The 25,985-nt window shown below is 37.3% G+C and overlaps 1 protein-coding gene across 3 annotated transcripts in view; it reads left to right on the top strand.

The window, feature by feature from the left end:
- Mettl15 (methyltransferase 15, mitochondrial 12S rRNA N4-cytidine) overlaps positions 1-25,985 on the top strand; it is a 172,145-nt gene that overhangs the window by 56,691 nt on the left and 89,469 nt on the right. For 2 of the 3 annotated variants that reach the window (XM_075961678.1, XM_075961677.1), the window contains exon 4: positions 21,501-21,637. In XM_075961678.1, the coding sequence (XP_075817793.1) occupies positions 21,501-21,637 (137 nt within the window). Of the gene's footprint in view, positions 1-21,500; positions 21,638-25,985 lie in introns of those variants that run through there. The other variant, XM_075961680.1, reaches the window with a different exon arrangement.

Genomic DNA, 25,985 nt, shown 5'->3' with positions numbered 1-25,985 from the left:
CAGTGTAGGTGCTACTGGTGTTATATATAGGATGTGGTCTCCTGTGCCCATGCATTGAAGGCTACTTCCCGTTTTCTCTTTTCTCAGGTTCAATGTGGTCAGATTTATATTGAGATCTTTAATCCATTTGGACTTAAGTTTTGTGCATGGGGATAGATATGGATTTATTTGCATTTTCCCACATGCTGATATCCAGTTATGCCAGCAACATTTGTTGCATATGCTTTCTTTTTTCCTTTGTATAATTTTAACTTCTTTGTCAAATATCAGGTGTTTTTAGGTGTGTGAATTAATATCCGTGTCTTCAGTACGATTCCATTGGTCAACCTGTCTGTTTTTATGTCAATACTAAGCTGTTTTCATTACGGTGGCTCTGTAATAGAGCTTGATTTCAGGGACGGTGATGCCTCCGGAAGTTCTTTATTATTATACAGGATTGGTTGGCTATCCGGACCACCCATCCTGACAGTGAGGGAACCAGCATAGGACCAAACTAGGCCCTCTGAATGTGGGTGACAGTTTTATGACTGGGATAGGCTGTTGGCCACTGACAGTGAGACCCAGATTAATTCCTTCTGCTTGTTCTGTTATTTTGGAACCTTTTTTTCCCTGGAGGGATACCTTGCTCAGCCTAGATATAGTGGGGAGGGTCCTTCTTCAAAGCAATGTGCTAGACTTTGTTGATTCCCCATGGGAAGCCTTACCCTCTCTGAGGAGTGGATGGGGCTTGGGATTGGGGGTGAGAGAGGGAAGTTGGAGGGAGCAGAAGGAGGAGATGAAGTGGGAAATGCATTTGTTAAGTAAAATCATAAAAGATAGGTATTTCTTTTAAAGAAAATTAAATTCAAATTTAAAAAGAGTTAATGCTGTAGTGGGATTTAAAAAATGCTTAAGAAAATTCTTCTACAGCTGAGGGTCCAGATACATAATAGATGTGTGCTTCTTGTATACAGAATCCTGTGTCTAATCCCTACAATAAAAAAAGGCTTGTCTTCACACACATTCTCTGTCATTTCTGTGTAGTGTTTGTGTGAGATGAGAATGCATTTGTGTCTGTGTACACATTTGGAGACCATTTTGGCACTGTCTTCTTCTGTTGATGTCTGCCTGATTTTTTTTCTTTTTTCTTTTTCTTTCTTTCTTTCTTTCTTTTTTTTTTTTTTTGAGCCAGGATATCTGATTGAATCTTTTCAGTGAATCTTTCAACCCTTAGCCTTTCGAGTCTGCTGTCTCTGACTCACCACAGTCCAGGGGTTACCAGGGTACACGGATGTACTCAACTTTAGTGTGGATGCTTAAAATCTAAACTCAGATCCTTATGCTTGGACAGAAAGATCTTTACTTACTGAACCAATGCCCTGGATCCCCAGAGTTAGACTTCTGGGTTATTTCCTTAACCCAGAATTATTCGATATTATTTGATAATTTCACAGAAGAAACAGAACAGTATGTAAAGTCTCATCTGAAGTTTTGGTTAGCCCCTAAATTTCAGGGTCCTGCTACCTCCATACTTACTATGCCTGGGAGATTTCCATTTTAGCCTTCACATTATTGTACCTGATACACAGGGCAATGATATAAATATGGATGCCAGTTCTCCTATTTCTATTTTTAATACTGAAAAATGTCTGAATCAATTAGTTTTTATGTATAATAATTATTTCTTAAAAGAAACTGCTTATTTGATCTAATCTACATGGAAAGCAGAAAGTAGAAAAAGATAAGATCTCCTGAGTAAATTGGGAGCATGGGGACCTTGGGGGAGGATTGAAAGGGGGAAGGGAGAGGCATGAAGGGGAGCAGAGAAAAATGTAGAGCTCAATAAATATCAATAAAAAATGTATACATACATTTAAAAAAGAAACTGCTTATTTATTTGAATGATACTATTAAATGCATTAATTTGTTTCTTATCAATTCATTTATCTTAGCTATTTTTGCTGTTACATTTGTGATATAGAATTTGCTACAATATGTTCAATGAGTAATTTAGGTATATAGCTTATTTCATTATTGGCTTATTTCCAAGAAACCATTTGAGCTCATAGTAAAACAAATACACATGACATTATAAACTGAAACACTGTACCAATAAATATATTGTTGAATTTTTATATTCTTCAGAATCTCAAAGAAAATGTTAAATAATTTAGTGTTGTTTCCTAATTCTAAGTTTCATTTCTTTCTTTAACATTCGATTTGGAAATTTGGGGCAAATAAAATGGTTGCAAAGCCAATGAGAACTTCAACTACAAAATGAAATTTTTGTCTGTTTAATTTAATGGTATTCTCTCCTGTGCACCATTATTTTTTATTTCACAAAAAAACAAAGTCTACAGAATAGCATAGTAGATAAGCACTGGAGTATACCTAAAGTTAATGTCAAATACTGTTTGTGAAGAAAAATGCCATCAAGCACCTCTAAAGACTCTTCCTAAAACTTTCATTTAAATTTCATTCAGCCTTGTGGATGAACTACTTATATCAATCCCTTGAGTTCTTATCTTGACAATTACAATCAAATCAGGGTCAAATTTCTCAGCCTCAATTAGCCACGAAGCTAGTGAGAGTAAAGGACAGAGTGTAAGACCCAGTTGTATTAGGGATCCAGTCGTAATATAAAATAAGTAGCTACCAGGGCAAGCTTCTGTGAGTGAATTATTTGTATTGGATAGTTCCCTATGGTGATTAGCTTGTCAGAACTGTAAACTTCGCCTCACATCTTATAAACTGTCACTAGATACCATACAAGGGGGGTTTATATTTTGTTCAAATAATACTTTGACAGAAACTTCAATAAAGTAGAAGACCCAAATCAAATCAACCACAATGAGTTATGCTGTAATCATAAATGTGCTTAGTTTTAAAATCATTACTATAGTGTTCTTTATAGCATATTGTACACACACACACACACACACTTGCATTGTCCATGACTTACAAGTTCTCTTTTCAGGGTTCATGCTAGAGTACCATGGAGTTGTCTGTTTTTTGACTTAATGCTATTGATCTACCCTTAAATGTTGATTAAACTTTATCATCTGCTTTATTTTTTGTGTTCAACAGTAATTCAAAATCAAGTTACTGTTGATTTTAGCCTCTTCTGACTTGCCTCTTCTGGTTTCCCTTCAGAGGGAAAGTAGTCCTGTGGGACTGCTCACAATCACTCAAAACAGGCACAAGTAGCCCTTTTTTTTTTGTATTTATCTGAGAACATAGATGAAATGTCTTTTTCCTGTAGGCCTACTTTTTAACCCATTGGCTAGCAACATAGCAGATTTGTAGTTTCATAAATAATATGTGAAGACCAACTGTTATTTTCAGGAGTTACAGAAGACCTAACCTTTCAAACAATAATCAGTCTTTTGATTACCCAGCTCTTAATGTCTCATAGACACTAAGTAACTTCCCTAACTTTTGTGATAATTAAATTGTAATATTCTACCCCTAAAAGAAGATACTTTGACTTTGAATCCCTTTTGTTCCCCTTGATGTCCCATTTATATATTGTTTAATAGTTATATATTTGTAAAGCATAAAACAGCTGGTTTTAAAAGTAGACATGTTGAAATTGTCTCATTTTCATTGTTTTAATTATGAAGAAAACACTATCTTGATTGATTTCTCTCTTTACTAACTTATGAAAACTTCATTTTCTTAACTTTTACTTTGCAAATTCTATGCAAGAGTTTCCTGGTGCTCTAGTGTGCAGTACTCTGAGCTTGAAACTTGCATATTTTTGGGTCACATCATTGGATAAGTTTAGGAATTTGGAAGCTCCTAATCATCTACCTAATATACATATATAGTTATGGTTATACTTGCATACATGTGGTCACCTATAGATGGGATACTGGTATTTGGATATATTAACCTGTTTTTATTTGGGGTGTGTGTGAGGGGGAGGAGAGAGAGAGAGATTTTACCATCATTCATTTTTAACTTAATGCTTATGATTAGAAGTTAATATTGGAGGAAGGGTGGGGATGTAGCTCAGTTAATAGAGTGCTTCCGTAACCTGTGCAGAGTGTAGGGTTTAATGCCCAATGTCACATAAACCTGATTAGATCATGCATACTTGCAGTCCCATTAACTCAGAATGTGGAGAAGGTAGATCAGAAGTTCAAGGCAATCCACAGTTATATAACAAGTCTGAGGCCAGCCTAGAATACTTGAAATTTTGCCTCAAAATCAGAAACAAAGTGTGAGCCAAAATGAATTTAATATTGTAACGTCATCACTAAAATAATGTATTACAGAGAACAGTTAATGGAGTCAGTAAATAGATCAGTATTGTGTAATTTTTAGACTATTATAACCAATTTATATACTTAATAATTCTTAAAGAAAACACATGTCTAACTTTCTCTTTATGTATTTTGACATTATTTTAGGTGATATAATTTCTTGATGATGTAGGTAAAACTATTTTTCTTATAAAACAAAGCAAAACAAAAAAAGAACCAGGCGGTGGTGGTGCACGCCTTTAATTTCAGCACTCAGGAGGCAGAGGCAAGTGGATCTCTGTGAGTTCGAGGCCAGCCTAGTCTATAGAGTGATTTCCAAGACAGGCTCCAAAGCTACAGGAGAAACCTTGTGTCGCAAAAACAAAAACATCAACAAATAAACAACAACAACAATAAAAAGAAAGGAAAAACACCAGTGACAGGGTAAGAAGTCAGTAGAGCACTTGCCCAATAAGCATGGGGTCTTGGATTTGATTCCTGATTCCCTTGGCAAACCTGGGCTTGGTGGTGTTCACTGGTAATACCAGCACTGAGAGATGAGAGCAGAAGATTACTTCTGGCTCACTAACCAGCTAGCTTTCCTCATTGCTGAGGCCACTAGCAACTGCAAGTCATGGTGCATGAGATTGTCCTCCATCCTACACACACTACCCAAAGACCCTGAAAGAACAGCATTTTCTTTTTCTGGCCAGAGACCTGTTTGAAAGTCCCCTATGGTGACTACCCACACTATAATATTTTTAGCCATTTGCATTAGCTGTCCTGTTCTCTGTACAAGGAGGGAAAGCCAACTGTATGAATGTGATTGAAATCTAGACCATATTGCAGATAAGAGTGGAAGATGTTCATACAATGAAGAATGATTGGGTAATAACTTAGTAAAATATAATTAAAGAACGTATTTTTTCAAATTGCCAAATTATGTAGTTTGTTAGAGCAAATAAAGATTTCATTCGTAAATAGGGTACAATCGATGCTACCAGATGAACTGTTTGGAGAATTGTGCAGTATGAGTCATCATCTTGACACCAGCACTCTCCTTAAAAGGGGAAAAGGGATAAACTTAAGAAATACATTGTTTTCTTTGTAATGTAACTGTTATATTATTTTGTTTTTTGTTTTTTTGAGACAGGGTTTCTCTGTTTAACAGTTCTACCAGTCCTGGAACTCACTTTCTAGAACAGGCTGTCTTCATACTCACAGAGATCCACCTGCCTCTGTCTCTCATTATATTCTTTTGAGAGTTATTTTCTTTATATAAGCCTGTGTAATGGTTACAGATGAAGCAACAAAGGTGCTTAGCAGATAGATACTACAAGGAACATTAAAAAAAAACACAATAAAGGATCAATGGGGTTGGTAGGAAAAGCATTTCTGTGAAAATATTTCCTATCTATAAGATTGGCCTCTTATGTTCATATGTAGATATGTTCTAATTTATTTCGGGTCCACAAATTTATTAGTGTAAGAAATATTTATTTGTAAGAAACACAGTCAAAGCCTTTAATCCCAGCCCTAGAAAGTTGAGACAGGAGTGATATGGCTGGGTGAAGAGAGGAGTATAAGATGGGTCAGAGACAGGAGCTTGGATGCAGTCTGAAGAAACAGTCTGAGGATTCCTAGAAACAGGATCTCCCCTTTGGTCTGAGAATTGGTGGAAGTAAGAACCCTCCAGTGGTTGACTGCTCTGCTCTTCTGATCCTCCAGCATTAACCCCTATATCTGACTCCGTGTTTTTATTTTTAAGACTAATGAGAATTTATGCTACATCTGGTGCCCAACTTTTGGGGGAAAGATTTACAAAAAAAAAGCCATTTCCCTGTGGCTTTGCAGCCACCTGCATAAGCTGGAGCTACTACCTGCAGCTGGAGTTCTGTCCTGCTATCTGGGTTTTCCTTTCTTCTCTCCAGGTAGGCTTTCTCTGAACCCCCTTCTCAGGCTGCTGTCAAACTAGGTAGCTACCTTGAAATCCAGTCTGGCTTCCTCTGTTGTATGCAACAGCACTCAGCTTCACATCTTCATTGTCATCAGCAGCAGATTTGGCGAGAAAATTGGGAATTCTTAAATGGAGGAATTAGTTAAAAGAGAGTTTTTTCCCCCACATTAAAAATGGGAAACACAATTACAATAGACTTAGGTTTCTGTATAATTACACAATGAATGGTTTAAAAATGGAACAATTAATTGAAAGGATAATCAACTTAACTGGGATGGACATAATGTTAATTATCATCTTGATAATTCTTGTTTTTTTTTTCCTCAAAAAAAAGTTTTTTTATGTAGTGAGTGCCAAGATACAGGTCTTAAAAAACTTTTTATTTATAATTTTTAATACAATCTTTTCTCATTTTACATAGGTATCCCTGTTCCTACTCTCTCCCCTCTTCCTGTTTCACCCTTCTCTCTACTCCCTCTCCCATCCACTCCTCAGAAAGGGTAAGGGTACCCAAGAGAACAAAGTTTGTCATTTCTCCCCTCCCCTTTTCCTTCCGCCCTCCCTTCTTACCCCCTTCCTAATTTTCTCACGAGGTTGGTCCCTTCCCCCTTCCCAGGGGATTCATGTATGTCTCTCTTTGTGTTCTCCTTATTACCTAGCTTCTTTGGGATCTTGGACTATAGATTGGTTATTATTTGCTTTATGTCTATTATCCACTTATGAGTGAGTACATACTATGGTAGTCTAGATGCCTCTCAACTGAAGAATGGATAATGAAAATGTGGTACATTGGAGTACTACTCAGAGGTTAAAAAAAATGACATCTTGAAATTTGTATACAAATGATTGGAACTAGAAAAGGCCATCCTGAGTAAGGTAATCCAGAGACAGGTAGCCAAACATGGCCTGTTTTTTTTTTTTTAAAGCTTAAGAAAACAGATCATACTTTTGTTGTATGATAGGGCCTCTCTTGGGTATATTCCCAAGAGTGGTATTGCTGGATCCAGGGGTAGGTTGATCCCGAATTTCCTGAGAAACCGAAACACTGCTTTCCAGAGTGGTTGCACAAGTTTGCATTCCCACCAGCAATGGGTGAGTGTCCCCCTTTCTCCACGACCTCTCCAGCAAAGGCTATCATTGGTGTTTTTTATTTTAGCCATTCTGACAGGTGTAAGATGGTATCTTAAAGTTGTCTTGATTTGCATTTCCCTGATCGCTAGGGAAGTTGAGCATGACCTTAAGTGTCTTTTGGCCATTTGAAGTTCTTCTGTTGAGAATTCTCTGTTCAGCTCAGTGCCCCATTTTATAATTGGATTGATTAGCCTTTTACGGTCTAGTTTCTTGATTTCTTTATATATTTTGGAGATCAGACCTTTGTCAGTTGCGGGGTTGGTGAAAATCTTCTCCCAGTAAGTGGGTTGCCTTTTTGTCTTAGTGACAGTGTCCTTTGCTTTACAGAAGCTTCTCAGCCTCAGGAGGTCCCATTTATTCAATGATGCCCTTAGTGTCTGTGCTGCTGGGGTTATACATAGGAAGTGGTCTCCTGTGCCCATGTGTTGTAGAGTACTTCCCACTTCCTCTTCTATCAGGTTCAGTGTGTTCGGACTGATATTGAGGTCTTTAATCCATTTGGACTTGAGTTTTGTGCATGGTGATAGATATGGATCTATTTTCATTCTTTGGGTTTTTGATCCTGCTGCACGTACTGGCTTTGGGGGAGCCTAGGCAGTTTGGATGCTCACCTTAGGAGACCTGGATAGAGGTGGGCGGTCCTTGGGCTTCCCACAGGTCAGGGAACCCTGATTGCTCTTCCAGCAGATGAGGGAGGGTGACTTGATCGGGGGAGGGGGAGGGAAATGGGAGGCGGTTGCGGGGAGGAGGCAGAAATCTTTAATAAATAAATAAAATAAAATAAAATAAAAAAATAAAAAAAAAGAAAACAGATCATAGAGATATTCAAATTCAGACAGAGGAATTTAATGGAGAACCAATTTCACCATTGCATTATAAGATTAGAGAGAAACAGCCGAAGGTTTCAAACAACCAACCTTTATATATTCAGTAAGTTTACAGGACTTACACTTTTAGGATAATACTGACTATGCGTTTGCCATATGTAGACTTTATTATGTTGAGCTATAGTGCCTGCAGTCCTATTCTCTTGGATTTTTTTTTTTTTACAAAAGCATGCTGGATTTTGTCAGAAATTTCTTTTGCATCCATTGAGATGATCATGTGATTTTAAGTCCATTTATATGGTTCATTATAATTAACTGATTCACATAGGCTAAAACAATTCTGTATTTTTGGGATAAAGCTAGTTTGATCATGGTGGATGATCATCTCTATATGTGCCTGTGTTAGTCTCTGTTTACACTTATTATCGTGTCCTTACTTATTTTGGGTAGTAAAATAAAACTGTCTTCCTAGAATGAGTTTGATAATAATCCATTTTTATTTTTCTGAACAATTTGAGAAATATTAGGTTGTAGTTTTTCCCTGAAACTCCTAGGATATCATTCTGCTATAAATCTATCTAGGCCTGTAGTGTTTTCAGTCAGAAGGTTTTTTAAGTCCTGTATCAATCTCATTTCTTATAGTTAGATTGTTGATGTTTTGATTTAGCTTAAGAGAATTTTTCTTCCTATTTGGCCATTTTTTTCTAGATCCTCTATTTTAAGTTCTAATATTCTAATTTTTTGCTAATTCTACACTTGTGTAAGGCTTTTCTGCTTTTCTTTCTTATATTTATTTTTGTTTTGCTTTACTTTTTGAGGCAGGGTTTCTCGGTATAGCTTTGAAACCTGTACAGGAACTCTGTAGACTAGGCTGTTCTTGAACTCATAGAGATGTGCTTGTCCCTGTTTTCAGAGTGCTGGGATTAAAGGCATGCCTTACCATGGTCCGGCATCCTCAGATTTTTCTAATTGAGATATTTTGTTTTCCAATTCCATATTCATTTCAGCTTGTGTTCTCTTCAGTGCTTTGACTTTATTGAATTCAGTTTTCAAATCTTGAGTTTTCTTCATCATTTCATTAATCCATGTTTTTGTATTTTCTTGAACATCCTTTCAAACATTTATTTGTTATCTTCTTGGGTTTCAGTGAATAAAGCATATGGTTTTTCTTTTAAATTCTGTATTCTAGAGTTTATCCAGGTAGTTCTCAGTAGAGAATACATCTTTCTGTAGGAGTAGTGAGTGTGGGGAACGCATCCCAAGACTAAATTCTTAACACAAAGGTCATTTATTTGCCCCAGAGGGATTTTGGGGGGATAAGAGGCAAAGGTGGGAGACAGAGGACTCTGGGAGAAGGGGAAGAGAACAAGGAAGAGGCAGCAAGGATATTTGTGTGTGTTTGGTCATACAAAGGACTGCTTCTAGATAGAGAGGAGACAGACATGGCCCGTAGGCAAATGGCAGTTTACAAAGGTAAAAGGGGGAAACCTGTGTTAGGATGAGGTATTTAGTTTTAATAGGGCATGCTAATTAGGTGAACCAAAAGGCTTTTGAATCCTGGACTTTAGAACTTTGGTAGCTGGAGTTGGTAGTCAGCTTTAGGAGGAGAATATGGCCAAATAAGTGAGTATTTGGTAGCTAGCTTTAGGAATGTAATCTAATGGTTTTTAGCAAGACAGAGGGAATAGGTGAAAAGAGAAGGCCTGGCAGAGTCACGTTTGCCATCCTCAGGTTGGCTAGAGTCCCTTCAGTGAGTTTATTGGGAGACATACTGTCTTTGCCATTCATATTGCTTTGTTTTTTTGATTTGACATCAACATGTGAATTTCCTACCTTTTGGTTGTAAAGCTATTGAAATGAACTGTTTATCTAGACCAGACAAATGTCTCCTAAAGCATGGGACTGGCTATAGCCCTGTAAGCACAAGGGATGGCAGTGAGACTAGGGAAGGATGGGAATGGAAAAGACGTCCTCACCAGTCTACGGTGACTCTTGAACCAAGCGAATTCTAAGGCTACAAATTGGGCTAGGCCTGTGGGATGGGGTGCTGGTGGAGGGAATGGAAAAGGGAAGAAAGAGCTTATCTTCGAAGTGGTCACATGACAAAGAGTTACCCCAAGCTCTAGGTGGGGAGCTAGGCTTATGCATTTGCCTTCTCATTAGGATGTTGGGAGAAGGGAGGAAGAGAAGAAATGACTTACCAGGCAAAGGTGACTCAGTGTCAGGGCAGCAGGTCTGGAACTAGTTCCACACATTACTTTTGATCAGAATGTCCGAATAACCTTGTTGGAAAGCTCATTTCTCTCCAATCATATTTCAGATTCTCCTCTATATTCCATGTTGCAAATGCATGCTTAGTCACCTCCAGGGCCTTAGTATTCCCTGAGGCTGCTTCGTAGTGTATTTGTAATCAAATAATTCGGCATTTTTTTTACATGCTTTGAGTTTTTTAGGATATGTTTTTAAGGTATAATTAGAATTTGATGTTTTTAAGTGTTGTTTGAAATCAATCTTTTTGCTAATACTATGCGTTACTGAACTATTATAGCTGTAGATCTTAATTTTTTAGTATTCTTTTCACAATCTTTCTCCAGAAGTGCCCCTCACTTCTACTTCAAGTTTACAACATCAAAATAATTAGGATTACACAACTAAATTCATTTTGTAATATTTTTTCTTGTATTTCTTATTCAACTGCCAGTGAGAAGAGGCTTTCACCAAAGTTAAAGTATATACATATAACGGTAAGGCATAAAGAGAGTGACCACCTGCAATGTAGAGGGGTACTCAGGAAGCCAAAGTCAGGTTTCTCCTCAAGTCCTGGGGGTATTAAGGATCTTTGACAAACTCTCACTTGGGGCTGGTCAGTTTGACAAAAGCCAGGGAGGCTGATTAGACCCAGAACTTTGAGGTCAACATGAATCTGGCCTTAAACTTCTTAGGTTGGTCCTTCTGCAATGGGGCCCTACTGGCTGGGGAGAAAGCTTTCTAGACCTTTTCCTCAGGTTAGTAGAGGAGGGAAGAAGCTGAAACTTTGCCATCTTTATTATCCATTTATGTGTATTCTTATCTGTGTACTTACTAGTAATCTCTTTAAGTCCTAGTTTCTCCTTCTCTCAGGGGCCACACTAACCGCTCTTAGGAGGCTGGAACCTAGACTGCTGTAACTGCTTTTTTTTTTTTTTTTTTTTTTTTTTTTTTTTTTAAACATTTTTTATTGATAAAAGAAGAATAAAGAAAAAAAAAAAAAACAAATTTCCACCTCCTCCCAGCCTCCCCTTTCCCTCCCCCTCCTCCCACTCTTCTCCCTCTCCTCCCACTCTTCTCCCCCTCCTCCCACCCCTCTCCCCTTTCCCCCACTCCTCTCCCCCTCTCTCTCCAGTCCAAAGAGCAGTCAGGGTTCCCTGCCCTGTGGTAAGTCCTAGGTCCTCCCCCCTCCGTCCATATCTAGGAAGGCTGTAACTGCTTTGAACTGGCAAATGAAAGATGTGGGAGGGCTCAGTAGAGTGCCTAAGAGGAAGGCTGGTAAGAGGCCAGGATAAAACTTAAACAATGGCAGAGAACATACAACAGCCATTTAACGACAGCATACGTCCTTGGCTCATGAGGTAGCATCTGTAATATGTAAAACTGAGAGTGTTAGTATTAATATAATTCCAAGAGTGTCATTAAGAAATAGACAGGGCAGGTTTGTTTTTAATGTAAGAAGGAAGATAACAGGCCAAAAAAATAAAAAAAAATCCAAAGAACCCTTGGCAAACTTTGTCCTGGGGTCAGCAAGGTTAATAATTTCTTTGACACCATCGGCCCACTGTAAGGCATGTACCACGTGAAGGCTGTTGGTTTGGCTCAAGAGTTTGCGAAGCTTTTTATTGGGCAGCTTAAGTTTAGATGCTGGCCACTGGATCTCCTCTGTTATCACCCTGTAAGGCAACATTTAGAAACCAGATTAATGAGGGTAAAATCTTAGACATCATGATTAATTTAAGTCTAGTAAGGTGAAAAGTAATCATGCTACTGATGGACTATGGTTCCTAAGGCTGTGGCCCTTTAATACAGTTCCTCATTTTGTGGTGACCCCCAAATATAAAACTATTTTTCTTACTACTTTGTGATTATAATTCTGCTACTGTTATGAATGATAATGTAAATATATTTGGAGATAGAGGTTTGCCAAAAGTGTCATAACCCACAGGTCGAGAGCTGCTGCTGTAGAGGAGTAATGTCTTCCCGAAATCTACATTGGCATAGTTTTGTTTGCCAGGTCAGGGTGTAGCTGTGCAGTCAGCTGCTGTTCTACTAGACTCTTCCTGCACCACGGATTGAATGCCTGTGAGTTTTAGAGGACGTCAGAGTGACTGTTTGACGGGCAGTACCCATCAAGCAACAGCTGCCCAGCTAATACACCAGATATGAAGTCTGTGGGGGTGCTCAGGTGTACGGCATTATGCCCATGGTCCACAGTGAAATTTTGAAGATACTTTGCCATTTTTGTCAGGATACCAGCATCTTCTCATACTCTCCATTTTCTTCTGGTGTAAAAAGGTTATGCCATTAACATTTTCATTTGTAAAGTTGAGTCATGGTTTTGTTATGTGGTGCTTGCTATAAAGATCCAGAACTGAAGGTATGCCTCTATCAACTCTCCAAGTCCTGGGTGCTGAGATTATAGATCCCTGTCATTGTGTCTAGCTCAAGGCCTGGTGGCAATTATGGAAAGAACAAAGAAGAAATACTTGTTTTAGCTGGAGAAATGGCTCAATGGACAAACTGCTTGTTTCACAAGCATGAGAACTTATGAGTCCAAATTCTGTACAAATTCTGTAGCAGACGCATAAAAGCTTGGCATGATACAGCATTTCTGTATCTCCAGTAATTAGGTTAGAGATGGATAGGTTCTAGGAGCTGGACACCCAGTTATTCCAGCCACAACTCCAAGTCCCAGGCTAGCCTAGCATCACAAACTGAGGCAGTATAACATGATTGGGGGCCTGCTTGTTTGTTGTTGGGGTTTTTGTCCTGCCCGGTACCCCACAGCCGGCAAGTTCCAAATAAAATCACACATAGGTCTCCATAAAGTATAAGCTGATTGGCCCATTAGCTCTAGCCTCTCACTGGCTAACTCTCACATCTTGATTAACCCATTTTTCTGATCTATGTTAGCCATGTGGCTCAGTACCTTTTTTCATTGGGGCAGATCACAGATCACATCCTGCTGCTTTGGTGATCTGGGCAGGAGTGGGAGGATTCGGCTTCCTCCTTCTAAGAATTCTCCTGTTCTCATTACATCATTTCTACTTCCTGTCTGGTTTTCCTGCCTATATTTCCTGCCTTGCCAATCAGCGTTTATTTAAAACATGATTGACAGAATACAAACAATTCTTCCGCACCAAGGCAGAAAGTGATATAGAAAAACACTCAACCTTGAATTTTGCCCTACACATACACATGTATGCATGGCTGAGCACACACACATAAACACACCTCCCCCACACAAAAAGTCTGTATATCATTTCTGCTTCTGTCCTAATTGTGCCTCTAAGTCTAATTTTCTGAAGTAATCTCATTATACACTTCTGTGAGATCAGATTGTTTTTGAGGGTTTATAAAAATTATATGAGTTTTTAAGATATAGAGACTGTTGTTGTACCCCTCTTGTGCCTCATGGATCTGGTGAGTTTTTCCCAGGAGGGAATGTTAGGTAGCCCAATCTTGTGAGAGGGCTCTTTTGAAAGTGACAGCTGTGGTCAATTCAAGACCGAAGCAATTATTCCTTATTCAGAGAACACTGTTGCATAACATTCAATGAGTGCTGGACATCTAACCATGTAATAAGTAACTTCTGCAATCCTTCAGTACCCTGAGGCCATGCACCTTCCCGTGGCTTGAAAATGCAACCCAGTACAAGGAATAGGATCCCAAAAGTAAAAGAGTCAGAGACAGCCCCTATTCCCACTGTTAGGGGTCCCATAGAAGACCAAACTACACACCTGTATCATATATGCAGAGTGCCTAAGTCACTCTCATGCAGGCTCCCTGATTGTTGGTTCAGTCGCTGCAGTTAGTTGATTCTGTGAGGTTTTTTGTCATGTTCTTGACTGCTCTGGCTCCTACACATCTTTCTACTCTGATGGAACTGGGAAAAATCATCCTGAGTGAGGTACCCAGACAAATGAAGACACACATGGTACGTAATCACTCATAAGTGGATATTAGCTGTAAAAGAAAGTATAATAATGCTACAGTCTACAGACCCAGAAACTCGGTAGCAAGGAGAGTGCACACCGCACACCCAGATCTCCCTGGGAAGAGGAAATAGAAGAGGTTCCCTAAGTGGACTGAGGGCAAGTGGTGATAAGACCATGAGCAATCAGGCTGCTAGGGCACGGAGTGGGAGGGTGCTGTGGGTACATTTCAGGGTTGATGGAAGCCTGGCGCGGGAAATCCCCCCGAATTCTATGGGAAGGACCCCAGATTAGATGAACTGGCCATCTCCGGTGACCATATTGGTGCCTGGCCCCATTGTCATTAGAGCGGCACCAGCCCGGAACTGATGGAGGCAGATGCAGAGACCTACCGCCAAATATTAGGTGGAGTTTGGGAATCCAGCACTTTATTTCTTAAAAATAAAATAAAAGTCAAAATTAAAAATTGCCAGGAAAATAATTCTTAGGAGGATATCTTTTTTTTGTTTTGTTTTTTTGGTTTTTTTCCTTGTAGAATTTTTTTTATTTTTTTCTAATTTTATTTATTTTTTTAAGTTTTTTATTATTTATTTATTGAAGATTTCTCTCTTCCACTCCACTGCCTCCGGTATCCCTCCCCCTCCCCCAACCAACTCCCCCTCTCTCATCAGCCCTAAGGAGCAGACCAGATTCCCTGCCCTGTGGGAAGTCCAAGGACCTCCCACCTCCTCCCAGGTCTAGTAAAGTCAACATCCAAACAGTCTAAGCTCCCACAAAGCCAGTATGTGCAGTAGGATCAAAAACCCATTGCCATTTGGGGAGGAGGCAGAAATCCTTAATAAATAAATAAATTAAAAAAAAAAGATTATTTGAGAACTATAAAAAAAAGACTAATAAGTTTTGATGATATAAGAATTTATCTAATTTATTCTTTTTTTGTGTGTGAGAATCTTGTTTTTCCAGGCTGATCGGAGTATAACTTATGAATAAAAGTTGCATATATTTACAGAGCAAAAAAAAAAAAACCCATTGCCATTGTTCTTGAGTTCTCAGTAGTCCTCATTGTCTGCTATGTTCAGCAAGTCCGGTTTTATCCCAGGCTTTTTCAGACCCAGGCCAGCTGGCCTTGGTGAGTTCCCAATAGAACATCCCCATTGTCTCAGTGTGTGGGTGCACCCCTCGCGGTCCTGAGTTCCTTACTCGTGCTCTCTCTCCTTCTGCTCCTGATTTGGACCTTGAGATTTCAGTCCGGTGCTCCAATGTGTGGGTCTCTGTCTCTGTCTCCTTTCATCGCCTGATGAAGGGTAATATTCAGGAGGATGCCTATATGTTTTTCTTTGGGTTCTCCTTATTTAGCTTCTCTAGGATCACGAATTATAGGCTCAATGTCCTTTATTTATGGCTAGAAACCAAATATGAGTGAGTACATCCCATGTTCCTCTTTTTGGGTCTGGCTTACCTCACTCAGGATAGAGTTTTCTATTTCCGTCCATTTGCATGCAAAATTCAAGAAGTCATTGTGTTTTACTGCTGAGTAGTACTCTAATATGTATATATTCCATACTTTCTTCATCCATTCTTCCATTGAAGGGCATCTAGGTTGTTTCCAGGTTCTGGCGATTACAAACAATTTTGCTATGAACATAGCTGAGCATATACTTTTGTTGTATGATAGGGCATCTCTTGGGTACATTCCCAAGAGTGGTATTGCTGGGTCCAGGGGTAGGTTGATCCCGAATTTCATGAGAAGTTGCACAAGTTTGCATTCAGGAGGATATCTTAAAGTTAAGCCAGGCCATATTGTTTCCAAATTTAGTTGGTAACTTACTATTAAAAATCTTGCACAGATTGGAAATGACTAATCAACATTAGGAAAATGTAATTGGGATATCTGCCCTCATGCTGTTCATGGCTAAAAATTTCTTCATGTCCAATTTTAGCAATGGTGTTCCAATGTGATTTTTTTTTAAAACTTCTTTTTTTTTATTGATAAAAGGAGGATAAAGAAAAGAAAAAAAAAACAAATTTCCACCTCCTCCCACCAGCCTCCCATTTCCCTCCCCCTCCTCCCAATCTTCTCCCCCTCCTCCCACTCTTCTCCCCCTCCTCCCACCCCTCTCCCCTTCCCCCCACTCCTCTCCCCCTCCCTTTCCAGTCCAAAGAGCTGTCAGGGTTCCCTGCCCTGTGGTAAGTCCTAGGTCCTCCCCCCTCCATCCATATCTAGGAAGGTGAACATTAGAACTGCTATATTGAAAAGAAATCAATTTATAAATTCCCTAGTCCGTGTTGATGATTTCAGATACACTACTCTGTATCACTTTCCGTCTTCAGTGAGGAGCATTACCAAAGTCTTAGGGACTTCAAAACACAGGAAACAGTCAAATAAAAGGTGAAGTATAGTCCAGAAAGACAAAAGTTTGTATAAGTAGGGAATTACATTAAAATTATTTGTGATTATTAGCTTTATACACCCATGTCTTTTTTGGTTTTAATGTTTTATTTTAATTTTTGGTTACTCTTTTTAAATAAAAAAAAATCAACCTTAAAGCTATAACCTGTGAGTACTGCCTTCATCAGAGTCTGTGTTAATAACAAGCAATATTTATACCAGGCAACATTCAAAACACTTGTTTGTCTTTGGAATATGTTCAGCTGCCTTATCTTCATAAACACTCTGAACAAAATGAAATGGTGGACTAGTTTTTGTTTTTCAGTATGATGGAGACATATGAAGCAAAGCTTGTACTTAGACCCATGTCCATAACCCAGGTGGCATGGGTGCATGCCTTTAATCCCAGGACTGGGGAGGCAGAGGTAGGTAGATCTCTGAGTTCTAGGCCAGCCTGGTCAACAGAGAGAGTTCCAGGACAGCCAGAACTGCACAGAGAAATCCTATTTACAAAAATAAAATAAAGTAAAATGAGAAAAAGAGAGAATATCATTTGTGTTTTAGTGATATATTTCTGACAGGAGAGTCTTATGGGATGACAGGTTTGATATTAACATTGCCCTCAACCAGCTTCCTTTTGGACCTCTTTCCTCATAGTTGAAGGATTAGAATATTTAGTTATAACATTATTTTTCTGAAATTTTTTCCTGTCCTATGTCCAAATCAGATCTATAGCTGTGATTCAATTGTTAATTCACTTTGAAGGAAATAAGCAGAGCAGGATTCTTTGGTTTTAGATGATTATAGAGATAAAATATCATTTAATTGTATTACATCAAAAACAGTTAACCTAAAGCCAGAAAATGCTAATTTTTTTCATTTTAAATGTAAAGGTTGCTGACTGACAAAACATACCGTTAACAGAATTAAACATCACAGTGAATTATAAATTATTAATGTTCTCAAAGAGTTCTCTTTTTTAATGAAACAGTGTTATTGTTAAATAACAGTTTGAATCTCTGGAGCAGTTTAGAACTTTTGCTGTGCTCTTCCAGTACTGAGTCCTAAATTTGGCAGCTGTTTCTTGACTGATGCCCTCAGTATCCCCTGCTTTTATGTGGTGGCATTCGGACCCTTAGCTCCTTTGTTCACATCATATCAACAAGCACATCACTCACTTCATCCCCAGTGAATTTCCTGGACTCCTTTGCTCTGCTTGTACATACTCACCAAACAAAACGTGAACTCTTGGGAATCCATAACTTAGGGCTCTCCTTTTTAGTTGTCTTTCAGGAAACTGCTCTCGTTTTATACTAGTCAAGTCACAACTTGTGCATCTTTTCTCTTTCCTCTGTCCAATTTCAGAAAAATATCTCTTCTTAAATACAGTTTCTCTGCTGCTTAACCAGCATTTTCTATTTATTTTTACTAAAAGATGCTTCTTTGCAATAAAATGGTTTTGATGGTTTCAAAAAGATAGGAATTATAGAACATATATTTTTTCCTGTGCTGAAAAAACTCACACGAAATATATATTCTAAAAACATCTGCCTAAAAAGAGAAGGAAGAGTGCAGGATATAATTAAGCACACCTTGGAACTCATCCTGGCACAAGAAGTGGGATGGATGGGAGGAGGAAGAAGAGTTAGAGACTGAGAGGTTAGAATGGAGAGAGGTGGGGAGGGAACATGGATTAAAGACATCTTCCGTAGGACCTAATCGATCCCAGTGGGGTTGCCTCATCTACGAATAGTTAAACTTCCTTGTTTAACAGGTACAGTGCCACTTCTGCTGTGATTCAGGTTAGGGAATTCATGTTTTTATTTGTTTTCTTCCCCTGTCATTCCTTCTCCTTGTACTTTGTTTAGAAGGAATACTGGAGGAGTTGGAGCTATTCAAGCAGAGCTGGTCTCCTCTCAGTTCCTGTTATCATCATAAACTTATCTCTCATCTGAGTTTTTTTTTTCTTCAAAAAGCCAAATATTTCTACTTGTCCATTCTTTTCCCCTGAGTTTTCCTTAGAGAAACAGGATAACTCTCATGCTTGATAAACTCTAAAATCACGTCAAACCCCTGGAGCTCAGAGAGCTAGAATGATGTGACCAGGGACATGGAGTTCATAAATGAATTATCCAGAACATAGTATCAATAGCAAGTTTGATTTTTTAAATTAAGTTGTAGCATGAGATTAGAATTGTGACATATTTATAGAGGTGGTTTATGGAAAGGGTCATTTGAAACATTCCTGTTGATTTGTTTTGTAAATTTCTAAGGAAAGAGTACATCCATAATAAAATTTCCTTGTTTATTATCAACTTGTGAAAATGAAAAATGTGGCCTATTGCTATATTAATTATCCATGAAAATAAAAAATTAATGCCTATTATAATTTAGAAGTGCAAAGTGATGGCTTGGTCACCCATTCACCCAAAACGTGGTAGGGTTCACTTCTTATTTCATAAATCCCATTTATCTTTTACTTTATGCTTGCTGTGTTACATTTGGCTAGTAATAAATGATTTTTCTTCACCTGCAAAAACCTTCTTTATTGGTAGTACATCTCTAAGAATATAATCATGATATATTAAAAAATAATCATGTAAATTGTAATCATTTTACATATTTCAGAATATCTTTGAATAAGGATACTATACCATTTCAAAAAACTGCTTCGGATATATTTGACTTGGGAAAAGTTAATCATGTGAAAATTGTTTATTTAAATCCAGTGTTCTAACAGGTTTTTGATGTTGATACATATGAGCTTTGTTTGGGGAAAGTTTTTTATTTAAATTAGGCTGAAACCATGACTTTAAAACACAGGTAAGGATGGATAAGAGATTTGTAACTTAGAGGATCCTGTTTTGCCTATTCACTACGTGCCTGAAGGTCTGCTTTGGGAAATGCCATCATTTGATCATGAAATTTGTGTGTGTTTTTCTTCTTTACATTATTTATTTGCTTATATTTCATGTGCATGTGTGCTTTGTTGGCATGTATGTCTGAGCACAGTACACATTCTTGATGCTTGGAAAAGGCAGAAGGAAGCTTTGGATTCTCTCTAACTCCAGTTACAGATGGTTGTGAGCTTCCAGGTTGGTGCTGGGAACTAAAACGGGGGCCACTTGAAGAGCAACCAATGCTCTTTACTGCTGAGCTATTTACAGCTCCTCTAACTATGAATCTCTTAAAATGTAAAATTGCTATTTAAAGTGGTATATAATATATAGCCATGCTTTTTGTGCCAATGCTGATAGAAGTATAATGTTAAATTCTGAAAATGTTTTATGTCGGTCTTGAGAAATGGCTAAATGTAAAAACAACTATCCATATGTGTGTGAAATACTTATTTCGAAGCCGCAGGACTTACATAAAGCCAGGCAAATGTATCCACCCCTACACACCCACACATCCATATACATGCATACAGACATGTCATACAGAAACATAAATGATATATACATGCTGCATGAAATACATAAATTAAAAAATTGTCAGTGCTCCTTGTACACTTTTTCCCCCATGTTTATTTCATATTCTGTTTTATGGCCATGTTCTTTCTATTTTAGTGAGAAGATTTATTCCAGATTAAGTAGGTTTTAATTTTAAAATAACAGACACAGGGACTTCCCTTCTTGTGAAGTTTGTATATACAGTTTTCAACATGTGTACTTAAATATATTTTAACTCTGGTTGATAATCTTAGGTTATCATTGTATCCAACATTACTACATTGAATATTATTTCTCATCCAAACCATGACTCTTTGGAGAGTGAAAGATTTGCAATAATTCTACAAGAATACTAGAATATAGTTAGATACATATCTTTAAAAGTGTGGATCTTTTTAGACATACATTGTAAGAACTAGATCTCAGTCTTCTTAGTTATCTTGTTTGCCCACATTTTAAAGGGAATTGTAAAATTACAGTTGAGCAGTACACCAGATCTGGACCATAAGAAACAGTGTACAAATTTGTAGGTTAGGACTGGTTTGGAAATTAGGGAAGTCTTTGAACACCCTCCCAACGTCATACATTTAGTTTTGTGGACTATTTCAATAAGGTCACTGGTAATATAAAATAAAGACAGTGTACATATTTATTACATAATATAACATGCTCAGACTGTTTCTTTGATGTCTTTTATTATTCTTGCTCCTAAGCTCTGGAGACGTTTAAAGGTATTAGAATTGTGTTACTTTGGTGGTTTTTTTCCAAAGATATGTACCTAATTTAATTACAAGCTTAGAATTTGTCTCAAGTGTTAGACATAAGAAGCCTTCGACTCTTTTGTCTTGTATTTGTTATTTCTTTATTTTTCAGATTTTATTATATTTGTTCTATGACTGTTTTTAGAAATATCTAGTCTCATTCCCACCTTCATGAATATATCTAGATTTCCTTTAAGTATTTAATAAAAGCATTATGCTATGAACCACACCAATTTTACGCTATCTCCAATAATGAGAAGTTATTAGAAATATTGCTAGTTTTCAGCTAGCTATAAAGTACTAAAGCTAGCATCACAGCACTGTGGCCAATTTGACCTCATGGTGAAATATTAATGTGTCTTGGTTTTCCAGTGAATCTTACTTTTGTTCTGATGAAACACTTACTGCTCAAAATAAAGCCAAGTCTTAATTCTGATAATTTGAATTTAGGGCAAACAATACTATTTTTATGTTTGTTCCTATCTTTAAAGCTGTCTACTTCTGCAAAGTAAAGTAGTTGAAAACAATGTTATGTTCATTGCTAAAGAGTAATTATTTTCTATTTTGGTAAGGTCTTTCTAGATATGACATTTGGTGCAGGAGGACACACAAAAGCTATTCTGCAAAAGGAACCAGATATTACTGTCTATGCTTTAGACCGAGACCCAACAGCTTATGCAATAGCCAAGCAGCTTTCGCAAGTGTATCCGTAAGTAACTCTCTATTTAACTTTGGTGCTAAGTTCTACCAAGTTTGGTTTATCTTCCTGGAATTTGCTTTACCTTGACTGTTGGTCTATTTTTCATTACTGGCTATTTCACTGTTCACATCCGTCACTGCAAAAGAAAGAATTAATGTAAATGTGTTTATAGTGCACATAAAGCAATGCCATTGATGCACACATACTTTCTAAATTTGTGGGAATAAAATATAAAGAAGGACTCCAGTATATAAGATTAAATATATGTTGAAATTTCCACAAAAAATAATTTGACAATGAAAATATTGTCAGGAAATCACTCTTGTTAGCTGTATTTAGTGACGTTTGCCTCAAGTATGTACTGCTTACCAAGCAGAGACATGCTGATCTAAATCTTGAGCCTGGGAAGGATATCAAGACATCTTCTCAAAATATTACACAATATAATACAATGCAAAAATTACTTGCTACAAGTTTAGCTGAATAACATATATGACATCTCACAGAGTATCTGTATCTCACAATATTGCACTTGCTTTCTCTGAATTTTTTCCAATTCATATGTAGTGATTTATCCTTTTGTCAGAACTAGTAGACTCTCACTCTGCCACCTTTAAAACAAATAGGATCAGAGTTGGTTCAGCAGGCAAGTGTGCATGCCTCCAAGCCTGACTACCTGAGTTCAGTTAATCTCTCTCACTTGTTGAAAGGACAGAGCTAACTGCAAGTCTTCCACTGATCTCTTATCTTCTCATACATGCCTTGGCATGCACACTCACATGGACCCTTATATGTGGACACACACAGCACATCCTAAATATTGTCTTAATGAGCAATCATTAAAGAATACGGTGGCTCACACTGAGACAATGGGGATGTTCTATTGGGAACTCACCAAGGCCAGCTGGCCTGGGTCTGAAAAAGCATGGGATAAATCTGAACTAGTTGAACATAGCAGACAGTGAGGAATACTGAGAACTCAAGAACAATGGCAGTGGGTTTTTGATCCTTCTGCACGTACTGGCTTTGGGGGAGCCTAGGCAGTTTGGATGCTCACCTTACTAGACCTGGATAGAGGTGGGCGGTCCTTGGGCTTCCCACAGGTCAGGGAACCCTGATTGCTCTTTGGGCTGACAAGGGAGGGGGACTTAATTGGGGGAGGGAGAGGGAAATGGGAGGCGGTGGCGGGGAGGAAGCAGAAATCTTTAATAAATAAATAAATAAAAAAGAAGAATATGGTGGCCTACATAGTAAAATCTATATCATATGGTGTTTGTCATACTTTATTCTAGAAGAGACAGTGTCTTGGGTGACTGTTTCCAAGTATAAGAACTATTTTCAGCCAACGAGAATGTTATTCTCTCACACTCCACACCTGGAATCAGGAAAAATTGAATGGAATTGGAGAGTAATTTGACTATTGCTTACCACTATCAGCAATGGGATGGCATGGCTGGTGAAACAGCACAGCATGGCCATGGGCAGGTTTATCCAGAGTCTGAGAGTACAGTATTCTGCACTCGGCGGAGGAGGGGTGTGTTTTCCACTCAGCAGATTTTGCAGATCTAAAGAGGAAGATTCACACTTTCAATGAATTTTTCAGTAATGTACATTCTTCTGAAAGTCTCTTTGCTTGTTCCCATTTTCTTTTTTCTTCTCCAATGTAACATACATAGAAGTACTTATTTTTAAGTGGATTTTATTTTACCAAGCATAATATTTTTTACTTTGTAGACATGGAAGCTATTAATGTTAGACATATAAATGTTTAAAAGAAATAATAATCATCTAGCTGTTTTTATTAAAAATATTCCAGTTAAACAAATGAATATCAGCAAAATAATTTTGATTTACATTTACTTGATTATTACTTTTGCATGTGTGTACCACAGTACACATTTAGAAGTTAGAGAACACCTTGTGAGAGTCAGTTCACTCTACAGTGTGAGTCCACAGGCTCAAACTTAGGGATTGTTGTTCAACAGCAATGAGCCATCTTGCTGGCATAAGAAAACAATCAAAATATAAAATACTGTCTAAGAAATGGGCTAATGACAATTAATTTCTGTAAAAGTAAATATTCCTTTAAGCAGTTTACATAATTTCTGCTTTTATTTTTATAATTTCAAAATGCCTTACAAAAGTAAATAAGAAACTTGAAAAATATTCACTCATCTTTTCTTTTATAGTTATTTGACCTATAGTAAAGATCTCCCAAAACAGGCCAAATATGGCTTATTAGTGAAAAGCAAAGGATCCCTTTTCAGTTCCCAGAACCCATGTAGGGCAGCTCACAACCACCTGTAACACAACCCCAGAAAATCCAATTTTTGTATTCTGCCGACAGCTACACTCACACATGTACCTTACTCCCGCCCAGCACGCATTCACACACACATACGCGTATGCATAATTAACAATAAAAAACTACATATGATATGATGAAATAGCTATAAACTTAGAAATCCATGTAAATTTAAATACATAATACAGGAAAGGGTATAAAAACTCCATTCACAAGAATCCCTAAAAGTAAATAAAATTGGTAATAACAAGTTTATCAATGTTTTATTTAAAGTGTAACTTTATTAACTGCAGTACAAAATCTGAACTAATAGAAACGTATTTGTTTGAGGGTGGAAGTACTATTTTTGAATCCCCCTATTTTTCTGAAAAACATTCATCTATTAAGCATCTTAATTTCATCTTAACTGATATTTGTTTTTTATTTGAATGATGTGATATTCATTTATAGTAGATAGGAAGGGCACCTCTTTGAATAACAAGCAGAGGAGACATTTACTGCAGACGTCAGGTGATGCTGTGAAGACTAATGGGTTAGGAGGGCATTGTCATGAGAAGTCCCAGGGAGTGTTAGAGAGCCTGGAGACAGATTCCAATAAGTAAAACCAGCTTAAAGAAAGACAAAGATGTGTATGCTTATTGATAAGATAGCACATTATTAATATAGGACTGATCTGCCTTTCAGCTTTACAGAAAAACAATGACCCTTTGTTTTTCTATTACATTAAGAAGTGCTTCCATTATCACATGCACTCACGCATAGGTGGTTTTTAAACATAAAGCAAAGAAGCAGCCTACAAACCACAATCCCAGAGAACCTAGATAACAATGAGGACCCTGAGAGAAACATAAATGGATCTAATCTACATGGGAAGTAGAAAAAGACAAAATCTCCTGAGTAAATTGGGAACATGGGGACCTTGGGAGAGGCTTGAAGGGGAGGGGAGATGCAGGAAGGGGAGCAGAGAAAACTGTAGAGCTCAATAAAAAAAAAATAAGAAAAAAAAAAAACCTGTGACTTCCAACAGAGGGAAAATGTATGAAAAAGGTGGCAATAAAGTTCCTAAAAGTAAACTGAAGGAACAACATAGGTTTGAGAAATTAGCCTAATTACAGTCACAGGTCTATGAATCATAATTTAGAAAAAAATATTCTATAAAATGAAAAGACCTGGTTATAAAGTAACACACTAATTTTTAAATAGAAAATTTAAAAATGAAATATAAAAGGATTAATATGTTAATATAGAATGAATTTTTAAAACTTGATAAGAAGACCACAAAATCCAATTGTCAAAATGGACATAAAAATTCTAGTTAGGTTTCTTCACAGAAGATTTGAAAAAATGTCCCAACTTAGTATTGGTAATGGAGGTAATGAAATTATAGTTGTACACTATGGGAAATGAAATTAGAGTGGTACTCTGTGGAAAAGTACATTTTTGTTTGTGAGGATATAGGGAACATCCACATATTCATTTTAAAGGATATTTCCAATATTAATATAAAGATATACTTTTTTTAAAATTGAAAGTTGCCTAATAAAAGAGGAAGTGCCTAACAAGACCCTTCTTTAGGCTTCAACAGTGTATATATATTGTATGCATAGTTGACAGGAAGCTTAGAGAAGGGAACAACATTTAAAAGAAGCTATATTTATATGATCGCATCTTTGCATATTCATGTAAATTATAATATACGATGTATTGTACAGTGTGTACATGCATACATAAATACCTTATTGTATCAATAGTATAAAATGTATACAATGAAAAATTTGAATGGAAGTTATTTCTGGGAATACTGGATGTTTATTGGAATATTATCTTCTTGAAGGAAGTAACCACAATTTATTTTAGAGAATATAGTGGAATAAGTAATTTGTTATTTTAGTATGAATATCCTTTGAGAAAGTAAAGGTAATTACTTCTTTTCATGTATTTATGTTGCTGTCATTTTAAAACATTTTACACTTCTGAAATTTTTCATATTATTTACCCCATCATATTATTACCCCATTAATAAACCCAGCATTTTCTCTGAAAACTGAACAA

This window comes from Microtus pennsylvanicus, chromosome 2 (genome assembly GCF_037038515.1).
Source record: "Microtus pennsylvanicus isolate mMicPen1 chromosome 2, mMicPen1.hap1, whole genome shotgun sequence".
NCBI classification, from domain to species: domain Eukaryota; kingdom Metazoa; phylum Chordata; class Mammalia; order Rodentia; family Cricetidae; genus Microtus; species Microtus pennsylvanicus.
Note: the sequence above shows the minus strand (reverse complement) of the source record. Positions and strands in the feature narration are given on the sequence as shown.